Here is a 15,315-nt window from a genome sequence, read left to right as displayed (position 1 = left end):
TCTCTGTCGTTCAGTAGATAGGTTCTCAATAAAGCAAAATATTCCCAGTACATTTTGTATGCAAGTGACTAGGGTATGAATAAAGAAATGATTTGTCACTTCAGTGTATTACATGACAGTAAAACTGCAGGGATGGAAATAGGTTGTAGTCCACTGTCAACCCTACTAGCAAATAATGTGACTCTTCCATTCAGTCAAATAGCTAACTTGCTAAGTGGTCTAAATAAAATCCAAATATAATCATCTCTTTGATACTGTTTTTAGTGCAACAGCTATGTGTTGCAAGCATACCGTGTGACTCTGGCTCACCACACAATTGTAAGGAATAGTTGCAGTTCTTCAGGGTGTGAAAAGATAAGCCTCTCTGGCCTTATTCCTAGATGGCTTTATATTGTCCAGCCCTCACCTGGCTGCCCCCATGGCTCTCCTTTCAGTCATGCCAGAGTGGAGAAAGCTACTTTTCAACCTACTGTAGGTTGAAAATTGGTTGATTACCCCATAGGCAATAGAGATCTTCAAACTTTGATTATCCCTAGCAACCGCCTGCAAAGAATTAAAGATGGGAGCGCCTGGCTGGCTCAGTCAGTAGAGCATGCAACTCTAGATTTGGGGGTTGTGAGTTTGAGCCCACTTTGGGTCGAGAGATTACCTTAAAAAAAGAGAGAGGAAAAAAATAATGAAAGATCAGTGTTAAAGCAAAGAGTTTTAGGAGACTTCTTTGTAAGATTCAGGAACAGATTCAATGAAGTACTTGTGGGATTACTGTAAAGGTAGGCAAATTATGTGTATGTGAGATGGCATTATCCCCACTTTGCAGATGAGGCAACTGAGGCTCATAGATGTTGAGTAATTTAACTAAGACTACACATCATGTAGACAAGCCAGGAAGTGAATTTAAGTGACCTGTAATTCGGTTCAGTTCACCATGCCCCAAGTACTTACATGCAACCACATCTCTAGCAGGGAGCAGAAAAAGTCCACATACATTAAAAAATGCTCTTTTAGACAGTACTGTCCATAACAAATAAAATGAGATAGCCACAAATGTAAGCCACATGTATAAATATAAAAATTTTCTGGTAGCCACATTAAAAAAAAGAAATAGGTGGAATTCATTTTAATAATATATTTTATTTGAACCAATATATCCCAAATATGATCATTTCGAAATGTAATGTGAAAATGTAATAAGGTATTTTACATTATTTTTTTCATACTGCATCTTTGAAATCTAGTGCGTGTTTTATATTTACAGCATGTCTCAATTCAGACCAGCCGTTTTTCAAGGGCTTAATAGCCACATGTGCCTTGAGGCTACCCTTTGGATGAGGCAGGTTTGGACAATGCAGGAAATTGGATTTCCCTACAATCCTGTGAAGTACAGAAAGCAAAACCTTCTCTTTAAAAATGTATTTCTACTGTAATTATTTATATAACATTTAAGAAATCTGGTCTTTGTTTTACCGATGTTATCCCCAGCACATGTAATAGATGCTTAAATATTTGCTGGACTGAAATTAACTTGGGCCTACAGCCCAGGGTTATGTTTGGCTGGGTCTCCCTTGTTTTGTTCACTATGAGAAAAGTGTTTTCTCAAGTTTAAAAGAAATTGGCAAGGTCCTGGCTACTTGCCAGGAAGTCCTGCAACTTTTTTTATAAAGGCCTAATTGCTCCGACATTTTGTTATTCTAATAATGAGCGTAAATCCTGAAGCCTGGGGCGTCCATGAGGAAAAGCCTGATGCATTTCCTTCTGATGCTGTAATTAAAATGTGTGCGTTTAATTCTAATTAAGGACCTAGCAGGGAATAAATACACTTTAATTTACATGGTGTACAATAAGGTTAGTCCAAATCTTTGAGCTTTCTTTGCAGTTAAAGCAAGTGCTTGTCGAATACACAGGATTCTTCTAGTCTGGTGCTTCTCAGCTCAGGGTAATTTTGCTCTCCGGGGGACATTTGGCAGTGTCTGAAGATATTTTTGGTTGTCATGACTGGGAAGGGTACTATTGGCATTTAATGGGTCTCAGAAGCTGCTAAACATGCTGCAATACACAGGACAACCTCCCACAACAAAGAGTTCTCTGGCCTCAACTGTCATTGGTGCCAAGGTTGAGAAATCCTGTTCTGATCCCAAGTTAGATTCCTTCTCTTCCTTCTTCCTGTGTTTTCCACCATAAAAATAATTAAAATAATATAGAAGTTCCTTGTTCCATTCCCCAGAGCAATCGGTATTACCAATTTGTTTTTCATTCTTCTAGTTGTTGTCTTTATAACTTTAATTAAAGTGGTTGTCAACCCTGGTGAACATTAATCACCTGGAGAGCTTTTAAAAAATTTAGCAGTCCAGGCTACATACAGCCTGAGATTCCGATTTACTTCATCTGGGGTGAGGCCCAAGCATTGGTATACATTTTGAAGCTTCTAGATCATTCTAATGTACAGCCAGAGTAGAAAACCACTGATATGCACACTTTTTTGTTTTTGATCTTTTGTTTCTCCATTAGAAAAGCTGATGGCAGTTCTGTACTCTGCCTTCATCCCTTTTCCTTTTTCTGCCTCAAGTTGTAGTTATTCCATTATGTTCACACATTTCAGCTTTATGTGTGTTTTATGCCATTATATTCTATGTTTTGTTAAGAGATTGATTGCAGAAATTTAAAACTTACCACCAGTATTTACAATTACCTAAATATGTAAATATAGAAATCTCTTTCTCATGGCCCTTACAGTCTAGCGACTAATGCTGGTCTGAGTCTTGTTACTTTGTTAAGTAACTTATTTTCTCTTGCTAGAAACTTTTCTGAAATTTCACTTGTATGTGACCACTTATGAGACTTTTTACTCATTTTGCTGAGCATCCAGTGCCGCCTTTTTTTTTTTTTTTTTTTTTTTATGTTTGTTTTTGAGAGAGAGAAGAGCGCTAGAGTGAAGGAGGGGCAGAGAAAGAGGGAGAAACAGAGAATCCCAAGCAGGCTCTGCACCAGCAGTGCAGAGCCTGACGTGGGGCTCGAAATCACAGACTGTGAGATCATGGCCTGCGCTGAAATCAAGAGATGCTTAACTGACTAAGCCACCTAGGTGCCCCCAGTGGGTTCTTTCAGATAAAAATTCATAGTTCTCTTCAACTCTAGGAAATTTTTTCCTATTATTTTATAATTTCTTCCCCTCTGATGTCTTTTTTTTTTCTTTTGTCCTTCTGAAACTCCTACTAGATAAATGTTGAACTTCTGTATCTTTCCCTGTATCTTTTAACATTTCTTTCCTATTTTCTCTATCTTTGTCTTTTTACTCGACATTCTGGGGAATATCCCAGATTTATGTTCTCACTTACCAACTTGGTCTTCAGCCGTGTTCATTTTGTAATTCTGGATGTCATTTACTTGTCTTTATTTTAATGTAATATTTAAATTTTTCAACACATTTTCATGTACATATTCTTCTTTTCCCCCCATAATAGCCAGTACTTATTTTATTAATAGAGTATGTTTTCTTTCTTTTTTGGGGAGAGGGAAGAGGGACAATAATAATTAAAATGTTTATATTTGTTTCTGTTCCCTTGAAAGATCTCTGCTCCCTCTGGAGCATGCTGTGCTATTGGTTGACTTGGCTTTTCTCTTCCATGATGTTGGTTTTCCTAGTATGTCTGGCAATCACTGGTTGCCAGATTTCCGAATAGAGAATGAGGTTGTTTTGTGTAAACCAGGATCATTTCCTCCATAGTTGTGTAGATCTGTTTCATCAACAGACCTCTCCCTTAAAAGGGAGACCCTTTTGGGGCACCTGGGTGGCTCAGTCCGTTGGGGGTCTGACTTCAGCTCAGGTCATGATCTCACAGTCCATGGGTTGGAGCCCCGCGTCGGGCTCTGTGCTGACAGCTCGGAGCCTGGAGCCTGCTTCGGATTCTGTGTCTCCCTCTTTCTGCCACTCCCTTGCTCATGTTCTGTCTCTCTCTGTCTCAAAAATAAATAAAAACATTAAAAAAATTTTTTAAAGGGAGATGCTTTCTATTTCTCCATTTGTCACCATCCAACAGGCTATGTATTTTCTTTATTGATGTATCAACTGCCCTCCTACTCAAATATAAACTGTCTTTTGACAGGGATTTTTATTTCCTCTGCTGCCAGCACACTGTAGAAACCCAATAAATAGTCTTTTTTGAATAAGTGAATGAATGAATGAATGAATGAGTGCTTTTGTAAGCAGGCAGGTGAATTTTCTAGCAGCCTTCTCTTGAAGGGCATATACGGGGAGCTGACAGGTGGCCTGGGAGTCCCCCACAACTCTACAGTTAGGAGGGGCTTCACTCTGGAAGGGGTACATTGCAGTATGTTTCATCCCTGGACATGGCTGCTTCTCCTCTCTGTTTCTCCCACATGGTATCAGGTGGTAGGTCTGAAGGTGCCCTGTTTCTGTGTGGCTTCTGTCTCAGGGAAGCTATGGGGAGGGGCAATGTGCTCTCCATCTGCTCTGGTTATTCCATTTGTTCCGAAGGCAGTTCTTTGATGCAATGCCCCAGTCAGGACTTACCTCTGGCATCTCAGGCAACAACTTTTTTTGTGTTCATTTCTCCATCAATATTTCTTTTTTTTCTGTGCGTCAGCAATTTTTCAAGGGAATGGCCCTCTGTTTTGTTTGTTTGTTTCTTGTACTGTGAGAGTTCCAGTCACTCAAAGATTTTATCTTTTATGATAATGGGAAACATTGGGCACAAGGGGAACAGGCAGGTGCATGCATTTGTTGTTTTGAACTGAGAGTCTCCAGTGGGTTTGCCACTCTGAGTGGTGATTATATTCCAAAAGTTATCTTTGAGGAATTCTGATTTATAGATGACCTGAAATAATATCAGTAGTGCCCATATGCTAGTCAACAGTAAAGTTTTTTTTAAGCTATTCATAGCAAAGGGGACAAAATGAAACAATTCAGAGATCACGTCCTTTCTTTGTTTTTCCTAATGTTAAAATGCTTTTTCTCAGAGAAAAAACCGCAAAACAAAACTGACAATGATAGCAGATGGTAGTGGGATTTTTTTCAATGTCCACACCTTACAAAGTTGGTAATCCTGTGTCAGGATTTTTTGGCTTTATTTTTTGTTTTACAGGTATGTAAAATTCACAGGTCTGGTCTGAATTATTTTAAATTACTATCTTTGTTACTTGGAGGTGAAAGTTTGATTTGACTCAGTTTTTCTTTAAGTATGTAAAAAACATCTGTGTTTCATTTGGCGGTGGGGAATTCAGTAAATAAATCTTTAGCAGCATTAATGGTTATTTCTTTTTTCATAATAAGGCTTTTGCAGATATGCTGAAAGTAAACAAGACCTTGAAAAGCCTAAACATCGAATCCAATTTTATCACTGGGACTGGAATCCTGGCCCTGGTAGAAGCACTAAGAGAAAATGACACCTTGACAGAGATCAAGATCGACAACCAGGTGTGACTCACAGGGTGCATGTGAAAGGGGGGTGCTGCAGGGGACTGAGTTAAAAGCCAAAGTTCTGTGACTCGATTTGATGTTCTGGTTTTCCTGTAAGTTGTAATAGCTTCTGGCCTGTGGAGGGCGTGTGGGAGAGCATGACAATAACTAAACCATGCACAGTGAGGCAGCCTGAGACCTAAGAAGCCAGCTCTCCCCCAGCCCTAGGCTAGTCAGGCACCAGGGGAGAGAGGAGGTGGGGCCAGAGGTGTTGACAGCTGCCTTGTGCAGCCATCATCACCCATGTCCCTAGCAGGAATCTCAGCTCAGAATGTCCCAGCCCACCTGAGACTGTGGCTACAAGGAGAAAGCAGACTGGCCATGCCCAGAGACAGACTCTTTGCTGTTGGTCGAAGGCTGCCAGAGCTGGAGAAAAAGGACTCCTGCAGTCTGGGGCAGGCCACAGAGCCTGTTTAGAGGAATCCGGGTTCTAGAAGATGATCTGGCTTAGAGTAGCAGGCCACACCCACAATGTGATCACAGTCTCAGCTCTGTTGCAGTGTTTTTTAGGTTCCCGTCAGCAACCAAAGCAAGCTGCTTTTCTCCAGGACCACATCTTCCTTACCCTGAAGGCCTCTTTTCCCAGAATCAGCCTGCAGTGTTTCAAGTTGCTCTGCTGGCTTCGGCTGGCTCCTGCTGTCAGACAGCAAATCTAGGTTCTCGGCCTAATGCTTTTGCCTTGCCACTTTTGCTATGGGGAACTGTCTGCCATGGGACTCAGTGAATCTGAGGGGTCTGGATACTGTCTAGTGTGAAGAAAGGGCCCTGCGACGTCCCAGAGAGAGGGGAGAGCACAGATCCTTGTGCAATGAGTATTCTCCTGGGGGGTGATGGGAGGGGCAGTGGAGGAGTACCCCCTGCATGTCTGGAAATTCCCGATCTAAACCCTCCAACATCTGATAGAGCCCCAGGCTCTCACCCAGGACTTTTGCTTAAGTCTGGAAACCCCCACCAGGCCCCATGAACAGCTCTACTCTCCTTTTTTGCTGACAGGACACATGGGCTGCTTCAGTGCATGTCCTCTGCCCCTCACCTCCTCTCAAGGCTTGTTGCCAGGGGAGCAGGGGAACCGTGCAGAAGACAGATGTTCCTTTACTCACCCTCCCCAGACAGGGTACATCACCAAAGTAGCTTTCCCAAATGAAAGTATGCAAAGGGGATATGCATACCCAGCCATACACACTCAGGAAGCTCAATGCTGTGTATCCTGGTGTGTATCCAGAGACATGAAGGGAGTGGGGGAGTAGGAAATAAAGAAAGGGGCATCAGGGAATAAGAGGTTAGGAAAATGAGCCAGAGAGAAATATAAAGTGAAAGAAAAGAAGTGATCCTCAGGAATATTTATCAAATGAACTACTATAAGGAAGAAGTTAAGTGGGCTCTTAGTAAATTCTTTCCAGGACATCTATGAAAGAAATGGATACTTTATTCCAAAGTATATTTATCTTCTTGTATAATGTGAAACCCCACATCTGAAGTAATGTTCCAGATACTCTGTTCCTAGTTCCTTGTAAGATACCACCTAGTTAGGATTGCCAGATAGAATGTAGTTAAATTTGAATTTCAGATAAGCAACAAATAATTTTTAGTAGAAGTATGTATCATGAAATACTTGAGACATACTATCCTAAAAATATGTTTATTTTTATTTATTAAAATTATTTATTATCAATCAAAATTCAAATTTAACTAGGTGTCCTATATTTTTATTTGATAAATCTAGCAATCCTACACCTAATGAATGAAATGGAATCCTGTACGTTGAGAAAGAGCAGCTTTTTTTTTTTTTTTTAATGTTTATTCATTTTGGAGAGGGCAGGGGACAGAGGATCCAAAGCAGGCTCCACCATGATAGCAGCAACCCCAAGCCTGATAAGGGGCTCAAACCCATGAGATCATGACCTGAGCTCACATGAGATCAAACCCATGAGATTGTGACCTGAGCTGAAGTTGGTCGCTCAACCAAGTAAGCCACCAAAGCACCCAGAGCAGCTTTTATAAAGCATGTGAATACAACCCTGAAATACAAAACCTGAATTTGCTCTCTTAAATCCCCTTTATTAATTTTTTTAGATAAAGTCCTTATTTTATTTTATTTTATTTTATTTACTTTATTATTTTATTTTATTTATTTTATTTTATTTTATATGTTTTTATTTATTTTTGAGAGAGAGAGCGTGAGCCAGGGAGGGGCAGAGAGAGACTGAGACACAGAATCTGAAGCAGGCTCCAGGCTTTGAGCTGTCAGCACAGAGCCCGACGTGGGGCTCAAACCCACATACCATGAGATTATGAACTGAGCCAAAGTCAGATGCTTAACTGACTGAGCCACCCGGGTGCCCTATAAAGTTTTTTTTTTTTTTAATTATTTATTGGGGCTCCCAGGTGGCTCAGTTGTTTAAGCATCCCAACTACGGCCTAGGTCGTGATCTCACAGTTCGTGAGTTCAAGCCCCATGTTGGGATCTGTGCTGACAGCTCGGAGCCTGGAGTCTGCTTCAGATTCTGTATCTCCCTCTCTTTCTGCTCCTCCCCCGTTCACACTCAGTCTCTATCAAAAATAAATAAACATCAAAAAATTTTTTTTTCAATTATTTATTTTGAGAGAAAGAGAGAATGAGTGAGGGAGGGGCAGAGTGAGGGTTGATGGGGGGTGGGGGAGAGGGGAAAATGGGTGACAGGTATTGAGGAGGGTACTTGTTGGAATGAGCACTGGATGTTGTATGTAAGGGATGAACCATGGGAATCTACCCCAAAAACCAAGAGCACACTTTATACACTGTATGTTAGCCAATTTGACAATAAATTATATTTTAAAAAATTATTTTTTGAGAGAGAGAGAATGAGTGAGGGAGGGTCACAGTGGGAGGGAGAGAGAGAATCGCAAGAAGGCTCCACACTGTCAGCACAGAGCCCTATGCAGGCTCTGTGTGAGTGAGATCTCACAAAGTGTGAGTGAGATCATGACCTGAGCTGAAATCAAGAGTCAGATGCTTAATCGACTGAGCCACCCAGGTGCTCCACTTAAATCCCCTTTAAATTATCAACCTTCTCATCCTTCCTCAGTCATCTAGAATGGAACTATGTAATTTTTCAACCTTATTCCCCAATATGCCTCCAAAATAGCTGCTTTTTACTTGCGACAAGAAAGAGCATTGAAAAAAAAGAAAGAGGATTAAGACTTTGTAGAGCAACGAAAAATTCTTTGCTTTATTCCAAGAAAGAGGAAATTCAGAGTCAGACTTGTCTTCCATCCAAATTTTTTTTATTGACTGATAGGCTATTAGAAATAGACCTCGGTTTCTTCATCTATATAACGAAGGGTTTGAAGTAATCTGTAAGTTTCCTCAAGCAGGACCCATAGCCAAGACCAATTTAGCATCCTTGCACCAGGCAGCGGCACCCAAATGAAGGCCTGCTGAGAATCCATCACTGGGGCAGGCTGCTGTGGCTAGGCTCCAGGTGGATATGTAATGATTTAATCAGATGCCCCCTGTGAGAAGAATAATCAGTGATGCATATTAATGAAACAGATGGGTGCCTGCTAAATAAATTTGAGTAAAAAAGGTCATTTAAAAAAGACAACAGAAGAAATGTATGCTTAACTTTTATTTCTTTTTTTCTTTGTATTTAGTGACTTATAAAGGAGAAATATATACAAATTATAAGAAATTTTGGCCTCCATTTGTTACCCTGGGCTTATATAACGCAAAAGACCTCAAAACGACTCAGGCTGAGAAAGAAAGATGCCCTGTGTTACATTACTTTCTCCCCTTTTTTATATGCTCCTTCCCCAAGTAATTTTCTGAAGCTCCTACATCCTTTATATAGCCACCAGTGTGCCCATGTTGACAGGAAAGTACTGCATGTTACCCCAGCGCAGGACTCCAAAGGCTTGAGATTTGTGAGGGGCAGTAAAGGGACTTTTAGCTCGTCCCTCCCCGCCAGCCACATCCATCCACCCTTCTGCCCTTAGATAGCACCACTTGGCCCCTTCCAGGGGCATAAGGCATAGCAATGGCAGCCCCAACCTTAGCTCAGGTCTCAATACATCCCCACTGTTCTAAAACGTGTCATGAGCTAAAGTTGTTCATGGAACTGTGAGGTCAGGATCTCTTTTTTGCTGTCTGTCCCTCCCATTAGCTTAGAATGCTAATCTCTACACCGTGGATGCCCAGAGTTGTTATTGTCTGACTGGAAATACCACATTTTGTTAATTTCTTGGGGAGAGACTGGTTTGACAGGTTGCTGGATGAAGAGAAAGAAAAGGAGCAGAGTTTGATCTGAGGACTCCCTAGGACACAAAAGTTCCTCCCTAAACTTTTCTCCTTCATCTACTCAATATTTAAAATTTCCGAATCTAAAAGGTATATTTTTAAAATATAATAAAGCAATCAAAATTGCATGATACTGGCACAGAAATAGACTTGGCAGAGCAATGGATTCCAGAAACCCATCTAAGTATGCCTGAGAATTTTGCAGTAAAGTAGTATTTCAACTCAGTGAGAAAAGGATAAAGTAAAAGATAATTTGGAATAATATTACTTTGGGAATCTTAGTTCTTATACTAAAATTCATTCCAGGTGAAATGAAGATTTAGATATGAAAATATATGAAGTCATAAAACAAATGGAGAAATCAGAAGGATTTCTGATAGAAGAAATCAGAAGAGCCTTCCCAAACATGATATAAAATCTAGGAGATTGGTAAATTTAGCCATATGAAAATTAGGAAAGGTCTTTATAGTAATCAAAACGAAAGTCAAAAGACAAACTGAGCAACGTATTTTCACAACACATTTGACAAAAGGTTCATTTCCTAATATATGAGAAACTTACAAATCAATAAAGAAACAAACACAGGAACCATAAGCTGGTAAAAGAAAAAATATGCAAATGACAGAGATTGGTAGTTTCCAAAAAGAGAAATACAGATGCATAAGAAAATTAATTGTTCTGATTCATAATTTGAGAAATGCAAATTAAAGCAATTAAATAAATACAAGTAGAATATAAATCTTCACCTATTAGAGTGACAAAGATGAAAAAGATTCGTAACATGGGAATGTTGGCCAGGGTGGGGAAAACAGTAAATCTCAAACACTGTTAGTAGGAGTAAAAATTGTCATATTTTTGAGGATAAGTCATGAACATATCAAAATTTGAAACATGCTTACTCTTGCGCACAGCTCTAATTTTCCCTACAGGCACCCGTGCAGAAATGCCATAGGCTAGACTACGTGTGCGAGGGAAGTTCACTGCAGCATTGTTAGGAATAGTAGAAATGGAAAGCAATGTAAAAGTAAGTAGGACCTAGCTAAATAAGTTATTCTCCATCACCACAATGGAGTACTGGAGAGCTGTTTATAAGTATGAGAGACATGTATATTTACCCGTGAAAAGGTGTCCTTAATGTTAAATGAAAAATAAAAACACATTTCAGAACAATATGCTGGTATACTCCATTTATGTGAAAAAAAGAATAGATGTACATGTGGTTATGTAGACATACAAATGCATAGAAAATGTTTTAAAAGACTGTATGTCATATGCCAAACAGGCTTTCTCTATGGGGAATGGAAATACTGGGGGAAGGGGGCTTTTGTTTTTTATACACTTTTTGTGTGCTTTTTCTAAATAAACCTACACTTTTTACTTAAAACTTTTAATAAATATATTATGGAAAAATTAAATTTTATTTTTATTAATTGTTAAATTTTGATTAATTTTAAATTCCTATATTTACATGCCCCCATATTTTAAAAAAAGTTCTAGTTTTAATTTTTTTTTAATTCTGTATTTCAACTTAACAAACACACACTAAAAACCAAGAACCCTCTTTCCACCAAACTTAAAAAACTTGGAGATTTTTCTACAGCCCAATAACCCCTTCAGCATTTGATAATTCTCCTGGCCGTGGTTCAAACCACAATGAAGTTTCTCTGGGATCTCCCAGTGAGACTCTGCTGAGAAAGAATAGCCATCCAGCAGATGATCTTTGATTAGTTTTGGATATAGATCCCAGAATAAAAAATTCAGCAATTGGATTGATTCCTGTAAGATGGTTTCACTATTTAAAAACACTCTTTATTTAAACCACAGAAACTGGGGTAATTTGGAAACACCGAATATTAGCTTTGCTTTAATTTTACGTGCGGAATCAACTTTTCCTTCGTAAGTAATTTGCTTAGTCTTTTCAGTTTAGCATGCCAGCAGATTGGGCTGTCTGTTGGATTTTGCTTCTAGACAAGGAGCCGGTCTCAAGTGACTGCAAGGGAGAAAATCTCAAGTGACTTTATTCCTTTCAAAGTGAGACTTTACCCCTTTACTTTTTTGTCCACCAAGTAGCTATGCATCTTTCCCATGCAAGTAACTGTTTCCTTGTCCTTCTTGGTCGTCCTGTATATGTGTCCGCACCTGCAACCAGAGGCAGCAGTTGGGAACAGCTGTGGAGATGGAAATTGCCCAGATGCTCGAGGAGAATTCAAGGATCCTCAAGTTTGGATATCAGTTTACCAAGCAAGGGCCTCGAACAAGGGTGGCAGCCGCAATCACCAAGAATAATGACCTGGGTAATGCAGCCCTATTGTGTGCTGTTAGTGATTAGAAGAGCATGATGACCGTTTCTTTCTCCACTTCAGATACAATATCGTACAGACATCATTCCACTGGCCTTTGGTGTCAGCCCCTGATCAAAGGCACATTGCTACATTATCCTAGGAATTCTCATCAGCTTCATAGTGTCTCAGTTTTATAGTAGCATTCTCTCAAAAACTCTTTGTTCTTTTCTTCCAGACAACCTTTGAGTTTTGCTTGGTTTCCTTTATGTGTTTGGTTCGCCTTTACTTAGTTCTTACATGTAATCACCCTGTGTTGTTATCTGCACCAGAAGATGGATGCAGTGATGTGGAGATTCCCAGTTCACTTATGTTTGACTTCTGACTATGCTTTGCACTTGGGTTCAAATGTCTGATACTTTGGTGATTTCCATGTGAAGTAAACTAATGGAACTATGTTATAAAGGTTAAACTTAGAAGTAGCTCTTTCAGTTAGTCCCTCTTTCATTTTTCCTGCTGCCTACTCTTTGCCAAGGATCCATGCCATTTCTTCTGTTAGGATGAGAGGGGGCATATCCTGGTCAACCAGAGCACAGAAGAATGGGACAGATTGGGAAAGCTCGGTCTGGGCACGGCTCAGTCACCTGAAGCAGCATGGCAAAAGGACATCCAGGGAGCAGACAGTCACCTGACAAGCAGTCAGCCAATAGCGAAACTCAGTCCTCAGTTTGAGTTTCAGGGACAGAATGCGAGACCTTGGACAGGAGAACTGGGCCCAATATTCCACTAAGTAGAGTGCTGGCCACGGGTTGGATTCAGATGGCAGATAAGACGGAAACCAAGGGTTAGAACCAGAAGGGGCAGGTGAAGATTAGTGTCCATTTCCCTGCCCAGACATGCTTAACCAAGATGCTGAGTCCCAGCTGAGGTGTGGTGTGTGGCCTCCAGAGGCTGGCCAGGCACATGGCAGTGCTTACCCTTGGGATGTAGAAGATGGGAGCTGGCGGGGGGGCGGGGAGGGGGGGGGAGGGAGGGTGGGCAGCCCAGTAAACAGGGCTTTGGGGAGGGGTGAAGGCACCTAGGAAGGGCACATGGAGACCACAGCTGATCAACATGAGACTATAGAGAAACACGCAAAACAAGAGGCTTGATTTAAATGGAGAAGCGATTTTGAGCCCAAGAGTGGTAGCTGTAGGCAATAGCTTTTGTCTAATTTTCTGTGGACTGGGCTATTTAAAGTTGAGAGTTGGGGCAGGACCACAGCCACAGCACCTTTTTGCCAAATCCGGGAAGGTTAGAGTAACCCTCTTCCTATGCACCAGACGAGCCAGCTGGTGAAGAGGTGAGAGGGGGAAATGGCTTGCAGAAACTGGAAATGGCCAGACGAGGCAACACTTTTGATACTAAACACCCGCTTAAGGGAACCTTAATCTCTGAGTTTACCTGCCATCCGAATCACCCCTTCCTTGGAGGTGGATAATTGGGTTTTTATTTAAAACAGATTTAGAAACTTTGAACATCTGTTTGCAACTCCTCCTGGTCTTCAAGCCATAAGCAGAATTCATAGGTTGTGAATGTGTCATCCTGAGGAGTTAAAGCCAGCTGGGAATCAGGTTGCACAGAGGTCGAGATGTGCTAGAGATAAGTGACCATGGAAACCTCCAGAAGTTCACTGTTCTATGGGTCTATTCTGGACCTTCTACTCCATAGAAATTTCTAGCATCCCAGTTCCCAAATGTCAGACATAACTTGATTTAAATGTATGTTCCACAAGACTCTAGATTATTATATCATTTCCATTTATATCATTTATTGGGTAATTGAGTATTGAAACTTAAGATCACTACACCCTTACATGTGTGGGATTGCTATTCTGTGTAATGAATGTTGTTTGTCAGGAATTTAAGGACGATTCCTTCTATTTATCTTTTAAATTTTGTCTTTCTTTTTTTCCTTTATTTCTTACCTAGTTCGTAAAAAGCGAGTTGAAGGAGACCGAAGGTAAACTTCCACGAGAGGAGGCAAAGGTTCATCATGGCTGCCAATTAAAAATAAGCAAGCAAAAACTATTCTCCTTCCCCATCAGGACCATTTTATCAAAGGTTGTTCATTTCCGTTAACCACACAGCTCATAGTCTGTTGTTCTTTTTTAGCACTACTTATTTATCTTGGATTTTTTAATGTATCCAATTGTGTCATATGCTCATGGGCCCCTCTGGCAACTTGCACCAGTGGACTTAAGCAGATCTTAGTGCGTAACAGCAATGGAAAATGATTTAACCACTTTCATATTGGGTTGTCTGGCTTTCTTACATGAACTTTTTTTTTTAATCACTGAAAGGAATTTAGTATATAAGTGTATTTGTAACTGTGATTATGATAGAGGCCTATCTCTGTTTACATGCATAGCTTTGAGTTAGGCTAAATACAACAGAAGTGTTCTTCTGACCACTTAAGAAGTTAGTATTGCCAATCTTTCACTGGGTGAGAACATGTGACTGACTGAGCACAAATTCTCCCCTACCTCCAGAAAAATCACCAAACTCACATGCTCCACTGTTTGAAGAAGTGCACTAAACGCACGTGTCCTACTGTTTGAAGATCAGTGGTGTCATCTTCATAAAAGCAAGGCAGCATCGTGATACTTTAACACAGCATTAGCAAATAAGTGTGAAATATTAACCCATGAATAGTCTTCAAAGCAGACTTACAGGCAGCAAAGTTAATTAGCACACCTACCTTTATTGATGATTCAACATAAATTCGATCTTTAACATGACTCTACTAGATAACTTTTTACAAAGCTGTTTTAAACTTTTCCAGACATGATGGGAAATTTTTAAATTTTAGTAAGAGGGCGGCTTTTAACACAGTACATTCCAAAATAAAACAATAATAATTGCACCTTAGAGTTGTCTGATACAGATGATTGCATCATTTTGGCAAATTTTAGAAGCATTTATTGCTTTATCTTTAGTGTAGCAATATCACAGAATGATCTGTGAACGTTCAAGTTAATTTTACAGACATTTGTCCATATGGCATGATCCTTCCAGACATTTGCAAACATCAGGAAAAAATGTGAATTGTCACTTTTCCAGATGTTTGTCATCTCAAGGACAAAGCCTGTGAAAGTACAGCTGGGATGATTGCGTGGTTGTGTGCGTTAACTTTTCATCTAGCAGTGCAACAGTGTGATCCCAAGCGAAGGAAATGTGTGTCTATAGCCTTTGGCTCAAGTTCACGTGCCTTTGATGACACTCAGTGCCTGAGGCTGTACCTGGTGG

At 40.2% G+C, this 15,315-nt stretch overlaps 1 protein-coding gene across 3 annotated transcripts in view; it reads left to right on the top strand.

Annotated features, from left to right (window-relative positions):
* TMOD2 (tropomodulin 2) overlaps window positions 1-14,317 on the top strand; it is a 65,958-nt gene extending 51,641 nt beyond the window's left edge. For all 3 annotated transcript variants that reach the window (XM_042942013.1, XM_042942010.1, XM_042942011.1), the window contains 3 exons: window positions 5,288-5,431; window positions 11,899-12,043; window positions 13,999-14,317. In XM_042942013.1, the coding sequence (XP_042797947.1) occupies window positions 5,288-5,431; window positions 11,899-12,043; window positions 13,999-14,033 (324 nt within the window). In that variant the 3' untranslated portion in view covers window positions 14,034-14,317. The remainder of the gene's footprint in view (window positions 1-5,287; window positions 5,432-11,898; window positions 12,044-13,998) is intronic.
* Window positions 14,318-15,315: the final 998 nt, after the last annotated feature.

Source organism: Panthera leo, chromosome B3 (assembly GCF_018350215.1).
Source record: "Panthera leo isolate Ple1 chromosome B3, P.leo_Ple1_pat1.1, whole genome shotgun sequence".
Lineage (NCBI taxonomy): Eukaryota > Metazoa > Chordata > Mammalia > Carnivora > Felidae > Panthera > Panthera leo.
This window is presented reverse-complemented; position numbering and strand designations above follow the sequence as displayed.